The sequence below is a fragment of the Tetranychus urticae genome, chromosome 1 (genome assembly GCF_039701765.1).
Source record: "Tetranychus urticae isolate SD_2017Ah chromosome 1, NJAU_TeUrti_SD_1.0, whole genome shotgun sequence".
Lineage (NCBI taxonomy): Eukaryota > Metazoa > Arthropoda > Arachnida > Trombidiformes > Tetranychidae > Tetranychus > Tetranychus urticae.
Window position 1 is genome coordinate 17931014 of NC_142958.1, and position 22677 is coordinate 17953690.

General features: G+C 32.2%; 2 protein-coding genes across 2 annotated transcripts; both read right to left on the reverse strand.

Annotated features, from left to right (window-relative positions):
• Window positions 1-11919: 11919 nt before the first annotated feature.
• Window positions 11920-19514, reverse strand: LOC107359342 (nose resistant to fluoxetine protein 6-like). The gene is made up of 8 exons (XM_015925824.3): window positions 19106-19514; window positions 18736-18835; window positions 16022-16774; window positions 15683-15941; window positions 14849-15045; window positions 14621-14753; window positions 12351-12680; window positions 11920-12273 (listed from the first exon to the last, which is right to left on the reverse strand). The coding sequence occupies exons 1-8, from the start codon at window positions 19206-19208 to the stop codon at window positions 12160-12162; spliced, it is 1989 nt and encodes a 662-aa protein (XP_015781310.2). The 5' UTR covers window positions 19209-19514; the 3' UTR covers window positions 11920-12159.
• A 1079-nt stretch (window positions 19515-20593) lies between these two features.
• On the reverse strand, window positions 20594-21955 carry RpL5 (ribosomal protein L5). The gene is made up of 5 exons (XM_015940460.3): window positions 21913-21955; window positions 21746-21815; window positions 21383-21633; window positions 20931-21311; window positions 20594-20841 (listed from the first exon to the last, which is right to left on the reverse strand). Exons 1-5 carry the CDS (start codon window positions 21913-21915, stop codon window positions 20647-20649), a joined length of 900 nt encoding a protein of 299 aa, XP_015795946.1. The 5' UTR covers window positions 21916-21955; the 3' UTR covers window positions 20594-20646.
• Between the last annotated feature and the right edge of the window lie 722 nt (window positions 21956-22677).

Here is a 22677-nt window from a genome sequence, read left to right on the forward strand (position 1 = left end):
TAACTTGTTGATTATTAATTTGCTTAGCAGAATTGGCTCTTTTTTCATCGATTTGCTTTTGAAGGCCTTCGATTCTTTCCTTTTGTTGAATTAAGTTTTTATGTTGTCTTTCAAATGAACTCATGAAGGTTTGCTTATATACATCTTGAGCCGTTTGATTACAATGGTTTTCATCTCCAGTTGTTATTGTTGATAAAAACTTTACCATCAAGTCATCTTGATTGAGTATTGGGTCCATAATGTTGATGAAAGTGTCAGCAATGTACGATTGATCAAATTTGAAGACATTTGATTGCAGTTTACAGTTACTAATGTGGTCAATCATTAATGAATAAAATCTCTTTTCTTTACAGTTATTGTAGATACAATTAACTGTTATTATTTCTGAGTCAAATTCACGATCTGATGATACTCTTTTCAAGATTTGTTGACTGTTACAATTATGACTTATACAATTGAATGCTAAATTTTCCAAATAGCTATCATTGATTCCCAGTATTGATTCATTTTTAGTTATTTTGTTGACAATTACCATGAAATGTGAACATAATTTGCAATAAAGTCGATCACAATTGTAACATTTATAAGGTTCAACAGCTAATTGGTCGCAAAGATTGCACAAATTTTTGGTTATACCGAGTCCAGGATCGTTATCAATGGTAAAACCAGGCTTAAGCTTAACAATATTGAATGCTGAAAAGATGCTTTCGACTGCTGTGTTTTTGAACTTTCTTTTGTACTTGTCTTCGATGAATTGGTAGAATTGTTTAACATCATAGACTTTTGTTATTGCTAAAGATGACGATGAAGATGACATTTCAATCTATTATGAGATTAATGGTAATTGCTTAAGATGAAAAGATGATGATTGCTTTCAGTAAAAACCTTGTCTTTGACCAATTTTCCTTCAATCTTATCACTGTTGATATTTGATTCAAAACTTAATGCTAATCCAATATCAAAAGAATCCACCAATTTGGTTGTTAGACTTTGAACCTGAATCAAGTCAAATGAATGGATCAAACCTCTTCAGTTAGAGAGTACTTTATGGTCGAGATTAGATGTTATTACTGAATAACATGTAAAGGTGATGAAATGAAGAAAGTTGACCATCAGATTGAGAGCATACGCTCGTCAATTAGCAACGATACAGCAATTGCTGAAGGTGCTGGATGAATGACCAGAAGAAGAGTAGTTTGTTTAATGTTGAGATTGACGGTTTAATGATGATTTGATGTACAAGCAGCTCAATTGATTGATGTTTGTTGGTTAGATGTGAGCACAATTTTCACTTATTGTTGAATTTGATTCAATTTTAGCAATCAATTTGGAATTGAAATGAATTTATTTCCGAGAAATGAGCATAGAAAACATGAGCTTTCAATTCAATAAGCATCTTCACTTCATTAGCTGAACACTGTACCACTATATTTGTCGCTTGTTTTTGATTATGATGCAGAGATGATGATCATTTGAGAGAATACTCTCTTCAAACGTTTACTTCTGTGACAACTTGAAACAATATTGAACTCAATTTTGAAATTAACTGAAAAATGCACCAAAAATTCATTAACAAACTCATGAGAAAAGATTGAAGTAAATGAGAGCATTAAGAAACATGTATTATAACTGCTTGATCTAGTAATGAGTGCATTTTTATCAAAAGAGGAAAAGGAAGACCATTGACAATGTAAATTGACAAAACAATAGATGGAGACATTAAGGCAATCCATCGATAAATGAAAAATATTTGATTAATTGACCATCGATACTCATAAGTGCATCAAAATTGTATGCATAAAATTTGTTTTCATGAGCATGATTAGCTTTGATGGTTAGTTATTGTTGAAAGATTGATCTCATGAGATTTAGCATTGGTTTTGAGATGAAAACTCGAAACTTGAAATTGACTTTTTGTTGCTTTTTAAAGCATTTGTTAGAGCTAATTTGAACAATCTAAACGAGTTAAAATTGGTTTTAGATTTGTAGGATTATCGGCTCGAAAGCTATGACATTGAGAAATTTTTCAATGCTAAATCTATGAAAAACATGACTTGATTTGATCGTTTTTTGAGCTTCATGTTTTAACAATTCATTCAGTTAAACTATACAGTTACCTACACCATGAATTGAGCTTTCGATTGATATATAATATGTTATGATAAGTTGGACAATTATTGAGCTGTTCAACTATCCAAAAGTAACCATTCAAGCTTATTTATTTTGACGAAATTTTAGGTTTTTCCACCTTGTAATAGGTAAATGTGAGTTTAAGATGTTTTTTATCATTAAGCATCTTTACTGAGCTAAATATGAATCTTTTGAGACATTGAACATTGATCTACAACATTCGATTCCAAAATTATAAGCAAAAAACATGATTCGTGGGGGTGGAGGCTGAAACTTTGGTCACTTGTGGTATTGAAGGGTTTGAGTTGGTGAAGGAAAGCAATATATCAATCGAAAGATCTCAACGAGATCTGTTCAACTATGCATTAAAATTGGAGCTAATCCAAAAATAAATCTGACTTTATCATTAATGAGCGAGTTTCAATGGCATTTCTAAAGTAAATTTTTGGTCATTTTGTGTGCGAGTTTTTTGGTATTTTAAACATTTTGAAAGTAATATTAACTGTGAATATGTTATTGAGCATCTAGTTTGAGCATTATAAGGTGAATTTGATTTGTTAGTTTTGTTGTAAATCATGATAATCCTTGAACTTTAGGTTCTACGTTAGTTTTGGTTAATTTTGACTCTTGATTTTGAACTAATTGTTGTTAATATTGTAAAAGATTAAAACTACTTTTCTTAATGTTGTTTCAATGATGATCATGAGATTGTTTCGTTGTATATTTTTCGTTGTAGATTATTCTATTAACAGGTGAAGATTACTTAGTAATTTGATGAATTATGAATAATGACGGTTTTCCTTGTTTTACTCGCTTGATTCTTGTTCAATTGCTTCAATTTCTGTTTCACCAACGTTGATAAGCTTGAGTTGGTCAAAATTTACTCTAAATTTTTTCAGAGTTTCGATGCAAGTAATTTCAGCGACTGAATCCAAAACATTGTGAACAATGTATTTACCTTTAAATGATGGAGTTAACTTTTTACCAAGGGTTAAGCTAATGTTTTTGATAGCAACTCTAACAATATCCCCTGGTTTGAATGGTTTCTCTTTCAATTTTTGATTCTGCATGAATCTTTCCTGTTTAATTAACCTTTGATCAATAACCTCTTGTCTGATCGCTTCGATGTTACTTCTATCGAACTCGATTGGAGTATCCATTTGATTTGTAAGAGTTGTTCTTGATGGAATCTGAAAAAGCAGATAATGTGGAGAGTTTCCAAGGGACTCTGAAGGTGTATGGTTATAGCTTATTATGTTTCTGGTTAAACTTTTGTCCCAATTTTTTATATTTCCATCAGCTGTCATTTTTATCAAGTTCCCAATGATTCCGTTGGTTCTTTCAACTAATCCTTGTGATTCTGGTCGGTAAGGTGTTGACTTTATATGTTTGAATTGATTTTCTTCAACATATTTTTTGAAGTCATCTGACCTAAAACATGGACCGTTATCAGTTTGGATTTCGTTTAATGGTCCAACAAATCGAATGATGTACTCAATAAACTCTTTTGCTTCTTTTGATGTTTGATTCCTGTATGCCTGAGCAAATACAAAGTGTGTTAACATGTCAACTGCAACGAAAAGATATTTGTTTCGCAGGTTTGAACTTTTATAAGCACCAACAACATCAATCTGGATTCTTTCAAGTGGTAACTTTGGAACCGGCATTGATCTAGGGATATGATCGTTTGTTGTTTTATGCTTGTATCTACCACAGATATCACAAAGTCTGATTTTATCACGAATAATCTTATTCATGAGTGGGAACCAGAAATTTTCTCTTATACGTTTAGCTGTTGGTTTATAGCCAAAGTGTCCTCCTAATGTTTTCTCATGATATTCAGTGTAGACTTTCTCAATTAAGGAAGCAGGTACGTAAACAGCAATTTTACCATTTTTCATTTTACGACAAACAAGATCATTTTTAATGATGTAGTTTTTATGTTGAATCTTCTCGTTCAGTATTTCTTCTTTGATTCTCTTAATGAATGAATCTTTTTCTTGTTCTTGGTGAAAAATTGAATGATTCTTTTCAATTTCTGGGTAAGTGATGCTGAAGATAAATTTTTTCATGGTATGGTTGTCCATGATTTCAGGTTGACCAGTTTTTTCATTAATATCTGTTATAATTTCTTTTATCGTTTCGATTTGAACAGATTCATTTTCATTTTCAGTTTCATGTAAAGAAATCAAATCACATCTATCTTCATTTTCAATTACTAAAGGTTCATTTGTTTGTGACGAATCATCATTTTCTAAAATTAAATTTAAACTCGGAGCATTTAAATAGTGAATGTAACGGTAAAAATCCTCCTCATCAATTTCACCCGTTCTTTTGTGTTTCCACTCGTTACTACGAGAAAAACAGTCCGCTGGATGTTCACTGCCTTTTTTATAAATGATTTTGTAATTGTATTGTGATAAAATTGTTGCCCATCTGTGTAATCGAGCGCATTTAAAGTTGATTTTCTTCAGTGAACAAAGTGCACAATGATCGGATATAATTGTGAAAGGTCTACCAAGTAAGTAATGACCATATTTCAGTACTCCTACAATAACAGCAAGGCATTCTTTTTCTGTGATTGTATATGCTAACTGATGTTTAGCTAATTTTTGACCGAAATAAGCAACTGGGCGCCAGTTATCTTCTTCTTTTTGTGTTAACATTCCTCCCACAGCAATCGATGATGCGTCAACTTCAAGTTGATGCTCTTTGAGTGGGTCAAATTGACAGAGTTCGCAATCTCTGATAAGTATTGATTTAATTAATTCCCAGTTTTGTTGATGTATTGACGTCCATTTAAATTTTTTCTTGCGACTACATAATTCGAATAAGTTTGAAGCTAAAGTTGAATAATTTGGTATAAATTTCGACAAATAATTGAATAATCCGAGTTGACTTTGCAGTGATTTTAAATCTTTAGGTGGACTAAATTGTTTCAATCTTTCAATTTTCGATGGATCTGGTTTAATAGATTTACCAGATATAATATGTCCTAGGAATTTTACTTCTTCATGCCCCCACTTGCATTTATCAGGCTGAATTTTAAGTCCGACTTCTCTAACTTTGTTAAAGGTTTGAGTCGCATTCATCAAAAGTTCATCAAATGTCTTTCCAAAAATGATTACGTCGTCAATGTATGCTAGACAACATTTATATAATAGTTTACCGAAGATTTTGTTGACAAATTGTTGAAAATATGCTGGACTGTCTGCTAAGCCCATTGGTAGCCTTATGTATTGGTATTTGCCTGTTTCAGTGACAAAGGCAACCTTTTCTCGCTCTTCAGGAGCTAATTCAATTTGATGGAATCCTTGAGCAAAGTCAATAGTGATAAAGTAATTGTAACCAGCAAGTGCTTGTATAAAATCTTCAATGTTTGGCATTGGATAATTTCTGGTTCGCATTAAAGCATTTAGTTCTTGAAATGATGTGACAAATCTGTAAGTACCTGGAGTAGGTTTTGGAACTAAAAAGGCAGGTGAACCACCTCGTGATGTTGATGGTTCAACAATATCATTTTCAATCAACTCTTTTATCATATTGTCTAAAATTTCCCTTTTTTCAGGTCCCAGTCGATATGGTTTGCATTGAGGTATTGGATTCATTCCCAAATCAATTTTAATTCCAACTTTTTCAGCAGGAATTTTTCCAATATCGTATTTTGACTTCGAAAACACGTCCGAATAGACTTTGAAAAAATTATTCAATCTTATTTTTTGTTCATAATTAAGTCTTGGATCGACCCCACAATTCAACGTTTGCATTACGTTGTCAATTTGCGAAGGAAACTCTTCTTTTCTTTTATCGATTTTCATCTTCATGAAAGTTTTTTCATACTTTTCATTTTCAGTTTTTTCAATGTTGAGTATGTTATAAGAATTTACTGCGAAATCTGGATTAGTTGCTGAATTATCATCCACTTTTTTATTTTTCCTTCGATTTCTTTTCTTAATTGGTTGTTCTGGTGTTTTTTCTGGTTCACTTGGAACTTCAGGACCAAATATTTTTGGAAAATACTCAGTGAAAACATAATCAAAACTGACTTTTGATGGAATCTTGATTGATAATTTGAGAGGAAAAAATGTTCCTTCATGTTGAAAAATTGACCAGCGTTCATGATTAACAATTGTTGCACCCGCATCACACCAATATGAGAAGTTAGATCCCAAAATGATATCATAAGGTAAATTGTCAAATACATAAACTCTCAGTGCATTTTGATAGAACGGTTCAACCGTTTTGAAAATTACTTGAGTTACACCAGCAGCTTTCGTTGTTGTTACTGCAAATCCCATGAAGCTTTCTCTGAATTTGTAGATTCTTAAACCAAGTTTTTCTGCAACTTCAGTCTTAATAACTGTAGCATTTGCACCCGTATCAAATAAACCGTTAATTGATAAATCAGTTTCTTCTACTAAAATTTTGATTTCAGGGACATTATTCTTCTTTTCACTTGAAGCCGTAGCTAAAACATGTAAATAATTTGCTTGATTAACCGTATTGTTATTTGTATTATTGTTTTGAGGACAATTTGCAGCAACATGACCAGGGGCGTAACAAATCAAACAAGGAGTTGCTGCATTTGATGAATTTTGGTTCGTATTAGTTACGTTTGAACTTGTATTTTGGTTTTGATTAGCATTAGATGATGATTGAATTGCATCTTCATAACGTGGAGGTCTATCTCGACGGTTATAATTGTTTCTGTATCCACGATTGTTCGCTCTTCTGTTGTTGTAACCTCCTCTAGTGTATCTAGGAGATTGATTATTGTTACTTGTTTGATTACTATTTTGATAGTTGTTTTGTTGTTGAGGATATTGCTGTTGATTGTTGTTTGTTTGTTGATAATTATTTGGTTGACTGTAATAATTTTGATTAGACTGAGCAATTCTAGGCTCTGATCTTCTTTCATTCCTTCTTATATTGTCAGTCAATATCCTATTAACATAAGTAATTAGTAACGTTAAAACCTTTTCAGTTGAATCAATTGTTTGCTCGTGAATAGCGTTAAATACGAGTCTCTCAGGTAACAAAGTTAATAACCAATAAGCAATATGAATGTCTTTTGAAAATGGGATAACTGTTTTGTAAGCGTCTGTAATTGCTTTAACGTATGATTGAGGGTCCATTCCGATTTGAAATTTTTGATAAAACAAACGATTTTTAGCGGCAATGAGTTCTGGTTGCCCAATATAACTTTTTCTTATTTCTGTAATCAGTTGTTTCAAGGTTAAATTGTGACATCTTGATTCAATATTCTTGATTAGCTGGTAAACGTCCGCAGAGACTCTGGTTTTTAGTAGTTTAATTGCAATGTCTTCTGATAATTCATAAACATCAAACATCAAATTAACGAAACGATCTAAATATGCTAGAATCGTCTCACATCTTTCATCAAATGGTTGGATTATTCTGTCTTTATTCATTTCAATAAATTTATCTTGCGCTGAAATAGCTTCTTGCGGTGGTTTCTCGTATTCATAACTTGTCGAAGGTTTATTAGGCTCAAAGGTTACTTTGCTTTTATCTTGGTTTTTATCTGGTAAGCGATTAAAGCATAATGACTGAGGTCCAAATGTTTCTTCGTCTTTGTTTGCTTCTTTTTGAGCCATTTGTCTGAATCGAGATACTTGAGCTGCTGTAAAACCCATTTCAAACAATGTTTCTTCATCTAAATCAATATCATCATCAATTTCAGACAAAACTAGATTTACTATATTATCTTCAGTAATTTTATAGTTTCGTAAACGTTTTATACTTTCAGGTGTTTCTAGCCATTTTTTATCAAATACAAGTTCTAGGTTCCATTCACCAACTGTATTAATTGATTTATGATAAATGGCATTTGTTCTCAATGCTTGTTTGACTTGACCAGTTACATAGTTTATCTTCATTGATGGTGGCATGTTGAGACCGAGAACTTGTGCTGTTTCTCTTTTAACAGTTTCTGATGATAAGTAATCTTTTACAGTTGCCATATTTGGTTTGATTGATACTATTGATGTATCTTCAACGCTATCTTCAAGAGTAGGAAACTGAGAAAATGACCAAAGCGAATCTAAATTAGTTTGATCAATGATGAAAGCCTCGATTGTTTCAAGATGTAAGCAGGAATGAATATAGTTGCTTAGTTTTCAATGTTGTACCAAGGTTAAATAAAGGTTATAACAGAACTTAATGTTGAACCCAATTTACAACAGAACCAGATTTATAGTTGATCAGCTTTATCACATTTGAGAGCATACGCTCTTCAATTCAACGAAATGACGATTTGAAGAACAATATTGATACTAAATTTGAAAAAGCAGGAACTAGTTATCGAGGTCTGATGTTGGTTAGGTTTAATCGTAAGATTCTGACGAACGAGTTGATTGTGTTAATGACAAATCTTTATTTATGAGAGAATACTCTCCTCAAGGTTTAACGGTGAAGATTCAGCTTTTGTTTAGTAATTTTGTTGATTAATCTTCACTAGGTTTTGAGAGAAACTCTCTTCAATTTCAGTAAAACACGATAATGGTACACAATTAACTGGTTCGATTTCAGAGTAGCATCCTCGCCATTTGTAAGGTCTCTTCAGGGATGAGGAATAGAGACTTACAACTGAGATCAGTTTCTCAATAACTTTAAGTATAATCAACGTTGTTAATCAATTTGAGGTTAAATTATTTTATTTCAGTTGAGGTGTCTAAGTCACCAGTAAATCAAACGTTAACACAAGAGCACAGGTAATAAGTAATTAGACTTATTTTTAAGTAAATTAAGTTGATTATGATGAGCACAGTATTGAGAGAATACCCTCTTCAATCAATTAACAATTTGTTGATCACAGTTTTAAAGAGAGAGAGAGAGAGAGAAACATAATCTAATCTGTTGGTCAAATTGACCAGTATTTATATTAAGTAAAGAGGAAAAGGAAGAAAAGCTAAACATGTGATATTAAACTAATGGGGGTTGACATTGAATTACAAACTGTAAATTAAGAGAGGCAAAAAGTAGTGTCGATCCCTTACATATTTATTGTTAATCTCGTGAAACATCTATTCGCTTTCAATATTTTTTGAGAGGTTAGATAACAACGTTATAGTACAAAGTATAAATACTGTAGAGGAGATAACGAAAGCGAGGTTACAGATCCAAAGACAGAAAATTGTTTGGTCAAGCGGGATAATCGTGTATATTGATAGGATAACTGATGAAAAATACACTTAATGTGCTCTTGTAAGAACTCAAAATAATAAGCAGCAATCCTCTGAGGATTTGATCAAGTTTTAGAAATAATTTTCTCTTTATTTACTAAGAATAACATTGAAATCGTACATCCATCAGACAATTGACATTCAGTTGATCCATTCTATAATTACAATGAACATTTATTCTTGAAAAGACGTTTCTGTGATATTCTCACTTAAAAGTTTTTTTTGTTTGAAGTTGTCAAATGTATTTCGAATTCACAAGACTTCAAAAAGTTTGAAATGATTGTGATTTTGAATGATGATTGCATGATTTCTGATTAGTATTTTACGGAAATAAATTGCATGAAGTTAGTTTATAACCAAATAATTCAAAATGAAATTTGCCTAAGCTCAAATTTGGAGTGAACCACAGGTGTGACACTATTCGCAAACTACGGATGAGTCTTTTGATTACATTTCCATAGTAAAAGTTAAACTTTTTTAAAATAGTTAATTAAGCGAAGAGAGGACAACCATAAGAGCCACAGAGAGACTCGGGTTCCATAGAGTTGAATTAACTCCTTATTAATTAGCAATCGTTGATAGTTTTATCTCATTGAGTGGGATTCTTACTAATCTTTATCTTGGATATCTCTGTAACTACCTATTTTATTGGTAGTTTTTTGGGTATTTTATTTCCTTCGACCCATCGGCCAAAAGTTATTGCACTAAGAAAATCCGTTGAAATCCTTTTCTGAAATAGTTGCGACATAACATGTTCCTTTTTCGATTATATTGAACATTAAATTTAATTATTTGCTGGTGAAATCAAATAGGCAAAAGTTAATGAGGGTTTAAAGTTTAAACAACTGTTTCCAAGTGTTTGTTGAAATTGGTTGACCTCCACTGTTGATAGATGGAGCTATGTTCAACTCTTAGGTTGGACTTAGAGTTAGGTTTACCCAAAAAATGGCTCCGGGTTTGAATAATCAAGTTAAAAGTAAAAGCTTTTTTTCATCCAATTAATCATCATATTGCTAAAATACTAATCATTTGATTGTTTAAGGCGATTTCAGCAAGTTTTCAGGATGATAGAGTTAATTTATGAGTAAAACTTTATTAGTCTGTCTTGTGCAAATGAGCAGCAATCACTTGCACTTGACTCAAATAAGGTTCAACCAAATGGTTCAACAATAAATTATTAAGCCGTTTGAGTAAAAATTTTCTCAATTTATATAATGAAAAGATATCATGAAACATAATGAATTTCGAAATTTGAACCAGCATTACAGTTGCAGCAAACAGTTTTCCATCCCTTCATTATTCAACTTCAGGTTTCACCCTTTTTCTGGCCAATACAGCAATTCAGAAAGAGATTCAAATTTTATTGAAAAAATCATTTTTATTATCGTAATATTGAGAAAATTATCATGAATGATGAAGAAAATATCAAAATTCGTATTACATTGAGATTATCAAAAAAGAAAAGGATTTTCAAAACGGAATACAAAAAACAAGGTACAAAATGTAGTCATGATGTTTACTTTGATGAACTTTGTTGAAATATCGCCATTCAATTCAGTTGGTGCTTGCTGAATATCAAAGTTGATGTTCCTTTGGTTAATAGAACAGTTTTGATGGCTTTTGAGTACAAGTTAAATAAGTTAATCAATTGGGTTGGAAAATCGCGTTTTGTTGAGCCAACATTTTTGGGTTTCATCTCTTGGTGCGCTTGCTTATTAAGGCTTAATTATTTGGCACAAAAATTTGTAAATTTGTATCAAAATTAAAATACAGGGTCCGCCACAAAACATGTCAGCCTGTATTTTTTGAATAACTTTTTTATTTTTTCGTCAATCAAGCTCATTCTCACAGAAAATAATCTTGAATAAAGGGGAAACAAAGATATGGACCGGTCAAATTTTTCGGGTATCGCAGGTCAAAATGGCGCCTGCGCAAAAAAAAGTCATTTTCAGACCCAATGTTATTCAATGAGGCTTTCATAGACAGATTTCTGAGATACTATGCACATTTTTCAGTCCAGAATAACTCCATAGGGCTTTTCTTGCCCCTGGCACCTATTGAGTAGCAAAATAATACTGCTCCATCACATCAATGCTTTATTTGTCAATTTGCTCGAATTTTCGCATGATGAAGTGTCCTATTCAATCGGCTATAAATTGCTTTTATCAGAACGCAATGACAAAATTATTTCAGAACATTGGCGAGTGACTAACAAAGTTTGTAAAACAGTGCAAAAAACTTAAAAATATCTGTACAGTCGAAAAAGATAGAACAAAAACCCGTACGACGCCCGAAAATTGTACCTGTATTTCGCGCAGGCGCAATATTGACCTGCGATACCCGAAAAATTTGACCGGTCCATATCTTTGTTTCCCCCTTATTCAAGATTATTTTCTGTGAGAATGAGCTTGATTGACGAAAAAATAAAAAAGTTATTCAAAAAATACAGGCTGACATGTATTGTGGCGGACCCTGTAGTTTTCCTAATCAAAAAGATAATTGTGAAAAATAGTGTTTCTTGGTTCATTTTGTTGAAGAAAGAAAAGAAGAAAAATGGAAAATTGGAAAAGAAAAGTTCAGAGAATTGAAAAAACCTAATTATTTTTGTTGTTTTTTGTTACTTTTTTTTCATTGTAGATTGAAATGAAATAAAAAAGTTTGTCGATTGATTGAAAGTAAATTTGATCAGATTACCTTGATCAATGATATTTACTTCAATTCTTTGTACGTGTTAAATTGGGTTATGATTATGATGATGATTACGTTGATGAGTGTTTCAAGTGTCTTGAGTATCGCAGTGTTGATACAGTTGAACTAAATGTCTTTACTTTGGTTGGCGAAACAGTTTCTCGAGAGCCGCGATTGGCGCTTCAAAAAACACGGCTAAACCAAATGAGATGACATAAGTTATCACAATGTTGCCAAGAATGAAATAAACCTTTAAAAAGAATGGGAAAAAAGGAAAATATTTTCAATAAATTTTGTTCATTTGAAATGAGCTCAGTCAATACTAACCATTAAATAGTGTGAAAAGTGAAAAGTAGTCTCTCGACTTCCATAAAAGCATGCAATGATTACAGGATGAATGAGGTAAGCCGAGTAGCTCAATCTGCTCAAAGGAATAAACGGTTTCCATGATAAAAGTGAATTGATTATTCCTCCATGTCCAGTGACACAAGCATAGACAATCCAAGCTAAACCGATCGACCAAAGAGTCCGAGAAGTGGCACTGTAAAGGCCTGCAACAGCGTCACTTAGAGGGTAACCATTGATGGCTGGAAACATGGCCAACAAGATGCCAGCATTGAGTAAAAGTGCCAAAAACCAGCCCATAACTACGAATCTCTGAGTTAAAGAAAAGGAAGAAAAATGTTAACATTTTAAAGGAAAAATGACCCAAAATTGTTTCATTGAAATGGTAATAAACTCTTGAAGCTTAATTTGCTTTCCTCTTATTTTGGATAAATTTTGTAACAATGTATTCTTATGTAAAGATTAATTAATCGGCAATCAAGGTCGGCTACTAATGAGCTGATGTTGAGTGATTAAACAAAATTAATTGAATCGTGAATTAACCTGTGAATTGTGTTATTTTTTTCACTTTACTTTTGCTCAAACCAGATCAGAGGGAGGCAGAAGGAAGAAGGTGGAGAGACTGAACAAGATTAAGATGAATCGTATGACTTGAAGTGTTTACAACGAAAGAGATTAACCATTATATTTGATGTGAAACTCTGAGCCTTGAGGCGATGCAAATTGAAATGGAATCGTATTGATGCTTTTATTAAGTGATGCAGCTTAAGATTGGTTCACATTAATTGTGTTCGAAGGAACATGTTCTTGACATGAGAATCCTGTTGTATTATTGATTGAGAGTGAGATGTTAACCTTGTACAATATTGGTGCCAATGACTCTTCGAGTTTTTGTTACTTTGTTTGCTTTCATTATTTATTCAGGGTTTTTGGTAAAAATTTCAAGTTAAAAGGTTCGAAGCAAATTAGTCAAAATGTTGAAAGGCGAAAATTTGGAATAAATAAACTTTACGAATTGAATGATAAACTCGAAACTTTCATTGAGAGTTTCTTTTTACTTTTCAGATTAAAATTTAAAAATTCATTCCATGGAATAAAGTTGATTGAAAATCATGTTGATCATCAGTTCATGAAAGAATGAAAAAGAAAAATTGAAACCAGTTTTTGTTGATTTTCTGTTCACAACTTTTCTTTTTTTAATTTCATGCAAACGATTTTGGATTCTGTGTAAGTGTGCTTTAGGAACCCTAAACTTGAGTCGTTCATTTTCTGGTAAACAAAGTCATCAGTCAAACTTGTTTACCGATTGTTCATGACCATGGTTTGAAGTTGAATGAAATGGCAACAATAAACAACTTGTTTACAATTTAACTGAAAAGGTTGAACTTGAACTAGAAAGAAAGTGATGAGAGAAGAAGCAAAAAATTGGATAAAAAATCGAATCCAATGAAATGATTATGGAAATATTGGCTGACCAATCAACTTGTAAGGCCATTTTCGGGCCAATTTCAAGTTTAAAAGTTTAGTTGAGAGACATTCAAGGGAGGGATAAGTGGACCATCAGTGGATGGGCCTTGTCTGGTTTCACCTCAACTTGAAATGTTGTTTACTAACAGGTGATGGACAAGATAAATTTAATCGGTCTCCTTGAAATTAAAATGTTGTTTGTTTGTTTGTTTGGGCAAAACTCGGCAATCTACTTTTCATGTTTAATAACATTTTTGTTCATTGATTCATAACACTGACCCTGACCCGTGGATACCTTGAATAAGTTTAAATATTGAACAATTAATACTGTTTAACGGTTTGACTTTTCAATATTCATTATTTTGCTTTCCTAATTTATTGACCAATTTTGTTTTGTGTTACTTTCAATTTCAATTACTTTTCCTTATCTTCAAATTTGTTGGTTTTAAATTCATTTTTTAAATTCATTTTATTTCTTCTTCTTTACTCAATGATTTTCCTTTTAGATATCAAACTATTTCTAGGTTATTTCAATTTTCCAAATCATTTTCATGTTATCTCATTAATCAAGAGTGGACTAGTCAACGATGAAAATGTCGGAAATTTGTCTGGAATCATTTATCTATTGCCATGAGAAAATTAAATGTCAACGAATTGAGATATTAATCTTGAAAGTTGAAGAAACTTTTAACCTGAGTTTGTTGTTTCGATGTAAGTTCAATGTCGTTCACAGTTTTTTATACAAATATATATTCTTGTTTCAATGTTCATTTTTCTTCTCTTACCTTTTTTATCTTTGGTTTGTTGTTGTGCAGATAAATTAGGTAAGCAATTGAGATTCCAATCAGGTAAGGACCGATTCGACACCATGGTTTGATGTAGATCCATCCATAGTAACCGTCGAGAGCCTCTCTTGAGCTGTTGTTTTATAAAGGGTAAAAGGTTGAAATGAGATTAATTTGGTTAAAAGGAAAATTTCATTTCGCTTTTTTGCTCTCGTTTCTGGTACTTACGTTATGTTGGTTAAGTAAGGAACCGGTGGATAATGGTTAACTATTGTTAAGGTTGCGGTGATAATCATTGATCCAGTGAGAAGCAACACAATTAAAAGGATTCCCCAAAAGGGAAACCAGAAAAGAGGTATCAAGATTAATGGAGATATAAAGTAAAGTTGCATGTCAACAGCTGAGTACCATGAGTGACTTAAACACTATTTAAATTAACCAATTAAAGGATCAAATGAAAGAAAAAAATTAACATTAATTAATGGAAAACAAATTAAATGAAAAAAAACTAGACTTTTATTGATGAATAATCATCTCAGCTTTTGCATTAAAAATGATGGCAAACGAAACTCAATCAAAATTTGGTCAATTTCATTATCAAAATCAGTTTATATAATTTCCATCATCAAAAGCGGTTCAATCAATTCAGAAAATATCATCCTAAACTTAAGAGCTAATATCTCATTCCTTGGAATTTGCTAAACCAATTTGCTTTTCTTGTTTCATGAAGCAATGTTGTATGAACACACACACAAAACTGAATTCTGGCGATGTAAAATTATATCATTTTTTTGAAAAGACTTTTTTGTCTCCTTTCATCGGAAATATGGAAATATGAACTTCTAATATCTAAACAAAATACTGAACTCTTGCAACTGGTAATTACGTTATTTCACCCTAGTAATGTGGAAATTTTTTTGTGTTTAAAAATTTTCTTTTCTCATCATGAAATCATCAAAATTTCTTTCATTCATAAATTTGATTGAATTTCGCTTTTAAGCATAATGGTTGTATTTTCAGACTCGATGAAAAGACAATAGAAACTCGATGCAAAGGACTTACCATGTTTTCCCGGTTGATGAAGTTGTGAAGATAAAGTGAATTGATCCACCAATTGTTTTGGCACCATTTATCAAACATGGTCGTTGATTCGACCCAGGTTGGTCCTGAGCCCATGTACTTGAGGAGAGTAACACAAAAGCCGATGATGATCATCATTAAAGGCGTCATTCGAATGTATCGATGAAGATAGAATTGAAAATAATTTAATCGACCGAAACGACGAAGCTCTTTGAACACAGCATAGCCAACTAGAAGACCACTTAAAGGCAACGAATAAAGAATTGTTAGTTTTGGACAATTGGAAGAAACGAAAAGCAAAAAAATGGAAAATGAATTTACCTTGTAAAGAAGAAACAATCGACTGAAAAATTGGTATTGGCATATATTTGGCTGATTATCATTTTGGAATCGTATTCAATGTCTTGTGAGTTTTGAAAGAAAAGCCATTGCATGGCAAATGAATATGAATGACCACCAATAATCCAAAACATTGAGATAACTTTGAGACCATGAATTGATGAAATTTGCTTCTCTGAATAACGATTACCATTATTCATATCACTATTTGTATTATCATCGCTATTAACATTAACATTATCATTGATGTTGCCGTTAACATTATTATTATTGTTACCATTATTGATGCCATTCTCATCACCAATAATGTTGCTGTTTATTGTATTATTATTTGCATTATCATCACTTCTGTTTCTATTTGAACTTTCAATGTGATAATTGTCACTTTTACCATTGTTATTGTTATTAAAATGGTTCCTAATTTGATGATTATTATGATTACTAGGGTTGCTACTGTGATTATTGTTTGTATCGAGGATTAAATTAATATTTTGTTTGGCTGAAAAAGCTAATACAATTGACTTAAAAAGGTTAACTCGTCTAACCAAAGGTTCATCCGAGTCAACATTGTTGTCAACCGATGGAACCGAGTCCAGGCTGACAATGGATGAACATTGGCCTTTCATTAGATTTAAATTGGTGTTACAATTGTCTTCATTTGTTTCAGACTCACTACTGTTGTAATCATAAATTGTTGCCCCAAAAACAAGGCATAAAATTAATAAAATAAAAGATCTGTAAATGAGAGAAAAAATAAAGAAAAAAAATGAAAATAAAGAAATGAAAAGGAAAACTGAAAAAACAAAAATAAGCACAAAAATGAAGTCAAAGCTAAAAGTGATGTTACCAGTTGGACGAAGCACAAGAGACGAAGGTTCAAAAGGCCATTGTTTTACCTGATTGATTGAGCAAACAAGTTGACTTAATATTGATCGGTGTACTTAGAGTGTCCATTCAAGTCCAAACAAGTGCCAAGTGATCAACTTGGTTTGACTCAGTTTGAAAAATGTGGCGACTCTCAACAATGTCACCAGAAAATGAAAAGACGCAATTGTTTGCTTTCTTTGTGTTTTTTGTGAATCGAGTCTCATTTGGTTCTAATAATAAACATTTCGTTCATTTTTTGGTTCGTTTGTTACTCAGAGTTTGTTTGATCAGCTTTGAAGTTGAAAGGTAAAGTTGTAACAAAAAATTGATCAAACTGTTTATTGTGAAACATTGGCTTCATTCAACATTCATCTTAATGTTACATTTTGAGCTTCGCTTTCATTCAGTGTACACTTGACCCTTATCTCTTTGACTATTGGTCGCTTCTTTTGGTCAGTCATTAACCTTGCGTTCTTTTTGTTGGCCTCTAACATTTCGAAATTGATTTTTTCTTCTTTTCATTCTTTACTTTTTTCTCCATTTCAATTGTTATCCTTTTTTCCTATCCACACAAACCATTCATGCTGACCTTTACCCTGTGTTACCTATATCAAAACTTTGACCCTTTATAACTCCACCTTCTCTAACATGGGATTGGTCACTAGTAAAGGTTAACGGAAATGACCTTGAAAGGTAAAGTGATGATAATGAGACCAACTACTGTGTTTAGGTAAAAAGGTAAAGATGAATGATGAAGAGAAGAAGAAAAAATGTAACAAAAGAAATATTCTTATCGATAATAACTGTGGAAAGGACATTCCAAAAGGATGGTCAGTCTTGACCAGGAGCAAGGTAAGGGCTAAGGTAAAGGTCAATATATTTTTGTTAACTGGAATAGTCGAGATGAAAAGGTTTAAGAAGGTCAAAGAAGAGAAGGAGAGAGTTAATGACCAAATGTATTGCTCTCGGTTGATGGGTCATTGTGATATGTCATTGACCCTAACTTGAGTATGGCCTATGGGTCAGTTTTGTATGAATGAAGAAAGCAAACTGGCGACTTCCGATGGACCAACAACAGAAGAAATTGTTGTTTCTCTAAGTTTTAAGGTAAATTTCGGCTCCTCTTTTAGTCTACATTTTGCATCAAATTTGAAGCTCAGTCAAAAGCCTTTTCTTTCAAATTTTGTTTACCTCCAGTTTCTACCTGTATTTGTTTCTCATCAAAAATTGTTTTTTTTTCTATTTTTACTCGGCATTCTTAATTATTAGGTTGAGAGTTGAATACTTTTGTGAAAACAAAACACAAAATATGCAACATATTCTAGAGCTTTACAAGTTGTTTGACCTGTCAAGTGACCAGTAGAAGCTGATTTGAAAAGAGTTAAGAGATGACGAGCAAGATGGCAACAAAGGTCAATAAAAGGCTAAACACTGAGAGACGTTTTTACTGACCATATAGGTACAGGTATAGGGTTATGGTCATGATGAAATTAGCGTAAAATTTTGCGCCAAAATAAAGGGTCAACGTGTAAGGGCAAGAAAAGGTAAGGAGAGGTCAAACATTTCAAACTTGAGTTCTTTACTTGTGCTTTGTTTCAATCTATGCATTTTGTTTCATCATTTGTTCATAATTTGTTCATCAGTAATTTCACGACTTTTCAGTTTCACTCAAATGCTTTTTCCCCAATTCTAATCATGAGAATGATCAAGATTTTAAATTTATCGGTCAATGTTTGACAATATTTTCTTGTATTTGGATGGAAAATTGAAAAGTCGTTCAACTGTCTGATTCTTTATTGAAATGATTGGAAATTTTGAGGGTAACTTACAGGTAAATGTAGGCTTTGAGATCAATTCCATCTTCAGATGAGACAGTTTGATTGCAAGATGAGAAAGAGATCGATGAGTTTTGCAAAAATTTGGAAATAACTGGAAGAAACGAAAAGGCGAATAAATTAATTGCGCATTAAATGGAATCAAAGAGTTGCCTTTCATTATTGACTGACAATTTAAAGGTAAAAAGTGGGAAAAGGTGAAAAAGGTAAGAAGAAAGAAATGGATAGAGAAAGATGATGAATGATGAGAGGAGATGAAGGATGGAGATGATGATGAAGGATCAACGCGTATTGGTGGAAAGTGTGATTACAGGGACGATTACAGGTTGGTTAAATGGTTAACTTTGGCTTTCATTAAACTTACCATAATCAGTTATATAATTAAGATCAATCATTAGATGATTACACGAAGTTGAGATGTCGGAGATTTGTTGATCGGAAAATGATATTAACATGGATATATCCATGGTTTTCAAGGGATTTTCAGTCGTTTGTAACCAAAGAAAAGGGATTAAACACTTTGATGGAAAAGACGATGATGATGAGAACAAGGATTTTTATTGTTGATCAACTGAACATAATTAACTTTCAATTGGGAAATGAAAATGACTAAGTGAAAAAGTATTATAAGAATGGTGAAAGTGATGTTGATGGTGATGATGAATGTTGAGAGGGAAAGTAAACCAAATCGTTTGGAAGAAAGTTTAAGAAGAAGAAGAAAGAAGAAAGAAAAAAAGAAGAAGAAAAAGAAAAAGAAGATGATGAGGATGACCAAGATGAGAATGATGATGAGAGAGAGAAAGAGAGAGAGAGAGAGAGAGATCGGTAGTGAAGGAAGAGAGAGAGAGAAAAGAAGGAGAAGAAAAAAAAAGATTCGGGACAGGTAAGAACAGGTTAGTTAGAGTGGCTTGAAAAAGACTTACTTTTAAAACAGGTTAGGTTCAGATGGATTTACAATCAAGAGATCAAATTAAATTAATAAACTTCACCATGTTTGTTAAAATCGCAAAGTTCATTGATCCTTAACCTAGTGCCCTACCTGATTCAATGAAAATGATTCAAATTATTTATTTTATCGCAATTTTCACTGATAAAATATAAATTCTATCAACTTATTATAATAGGGATTTTCAGTTTTTTTTTCTTCTTTATCTTCTTCTGCTTCTTCTTCTTCTCCTCCTTTTTTCTCTCTCATTCTTTTTCAGTCTCTTCTCTTCTCTCTCTCTCTCTCTTTCTCTCTCACTATTCCCTCCCTCTATAACTAATTAATTTTATTATTTACTTACCTACTTTTTGATTAGCAATTGTCAATCTGAAACGCGTTTTCTCTCTCATTTCACCACAATATCTGTATTATAATTTATATCATTTTATTTACAAATCGTTCTACAAAAATTACTTCATAAAGTAAATATAACATACAAAATGGTCTTCCAATTTTTTATCATCACTTCATCTTTCTTCCTTATCATTAACATTTCGTTAATTTATCTTGATAATGTCGATAAAATTGGCTTTTAATCATCATTCGTAATTCCTTTTTCACCCATCTTTAACTTTGAGATTACCATTCAAACAAAGAGCTTTATACCAATTTGTTTCACCAACAGAAATAGATCAATTGAATCAATCAATTTTTTAGCCTCATTTACACAGGAAATACAATTAGATTGAGTTTTCAAATATTTAAATTTGGTTGATTGGATATTGGTAAAGTATCAAAATCCTAATACAATGAAACTACAATAAATTGAGTTACAACATTAATGAAGGTTATTAATTTGTTGCGCGACTCTTAAAAAGTGTTGATTTGAAAGCGATATTTAGTGAAATAATAATTGGACCAATCTGATTGTTTAGACATATCTTTATTTAAACCAGGTTATAAATTGGAAACTAATTAAATCAAGCGGCTGCTTCAGCCTCCAATTTTGCAACAACAGCTTTCTTCTTTTGGGCAATCTTATTTCTGCGAGCAGCAAGAGTTTGCTTGGGCTTGTTCCATCTCTTCTTTTTACCTTCTGTAGTCTTAGCTTTAGGTGGTTCAGGGTCTGGGTTAGCACGGATAGATGCATGTGCTTTAGTGTACATTTCTTCGATCTAGAATTGAGTAAAAAAAGAAGAAACAAGTTTAGAATGAAATAAAAGCTATAAACAAAGGGAAAATGAAGATATAAAAGGACATTCACCTCATCAGCAGTGATTCCGAGCTTAGAATATCGAGAAAATTGTTTCTTGAATGCTTCTTCATCTTCTTCCATAAGACTACGCATATAATCAGCAACGTGTGTACCCATAATGTGTTTACGGTGAACCTCAGCGTCTAACTCTTTTGATTCAGCATTGTAACCTGGGAATCGTTTCTCACTGTGTGGGATATCAATTCCACCATCAACTGCTCCTTTCATAGCACCAAAGATTCTTGACCCAGTAGATGTTCGAGCAAGTCCTACATCTAAGAATGCTCTGAAGGCTCCAGGTTTGCCATCAATGTCTTCAACATTGAACATTTCTCCAGTTACTTCTTCGCTACCGGCATAAATTGAGTCCAGTCTGAACTTTTTAAGCATCTGAAAAAGAAAGGAAGTCAGATTATTGTAAGGAAGGAGCTGTGAAAAGTGGAAATAAATTTACAACTTACCCTACGAGCGAGAAGGAGACCGGTACAGTATGCAGCAGCATAATTGGTCAAACCAACTTTAACTCCAAATTTGGGTAATTCATGAGAATAAGCTGAACATACAACATAATCTCCTTCAATTTTAGAATAAGCTATTTGACAAATAATATCTTTGTTGGTTATTCTAACAATCATTCGATATTTAGGAGTGTTGTATTTATTTTTGTCTTGCCAAATCAACCGTTTTCGTGCATAGTAGTCGGTTTTACCCTCTGAAATTAAAAGGCAAATGATTGGTTAAAGCAATGTGGAGAAAGGATTTCTAAGGTATGAATAGGGACAAATTGAACAGAATGAATGAAATTCACTGAGAAATCAACTAACCTCGTCTCCTTCGGAATTTGACTTGGTACCTCTTGAAGTAAGCCTTGTTTTTAACAATTTTAACAAAACCCTGGAAGAAAGAATGAATGATTAGATAAAAGAAAGATTAAGACATGGCAATCGAGTAGGTAATTAGATGAAGACACAATTAAATAACAGTTACGTACCATTTTAAACGTAGATAATTAAATTAAATTAAAAATCAAAACCTCAAGAAAAATAGAATTACACTAAACAAGTATGTAAGGAAACGGAAACTAAACTGAAAGCATATGAACTGAGTAGGTGGAGCCTAAGAGCCTTTACAAACTAAAAGCGCTTTTTTTGAATTTACTAGTGAAACGTTGTGCAAACTATTGAGCCATTTATGAAATAAGAAACACATTTTTTTTAATTAAAATTATTTTAATTTTTTTATGTTTATTGACAAAATAATGCAGCATATTACTTGCATAATGAACGAACTTATGTTTAAAAACACTTAAGAACGAGAACTTTACGTTTAAGTGTCAATGTTGATAGATATCTGAATAATTTAAGGCATAACAGGCAAAAAGCATTTATTGATAAAGGTTTCTTCATCTTACAAGGGAACCGTCAGAAGTGTCCGATCGATATTGAAGTTTTTTTGATCGCTATCGGTACATTAGACCGTGCTGAAAACTAATATAAAGAATTAGCTGCCACCTTTTCGATTTCGGTATTTTATCGTCATTTTTCTAATAAAATTTGTATGCTTTTCTATGGGGATTGATAAACTTCATTTTTTAATTTTTGAAATATTGAAACAAAAACATGTACTTTTTATTGCACAACCAAACATTTTTAAGATGGTTTTTATAAAACAAATACATATCCCCATAGAAAAGCATACAAATTTTATTAGAAAAATGACGATAAAATACCGAAATCGAAAAGGTGGCAGCTAATTC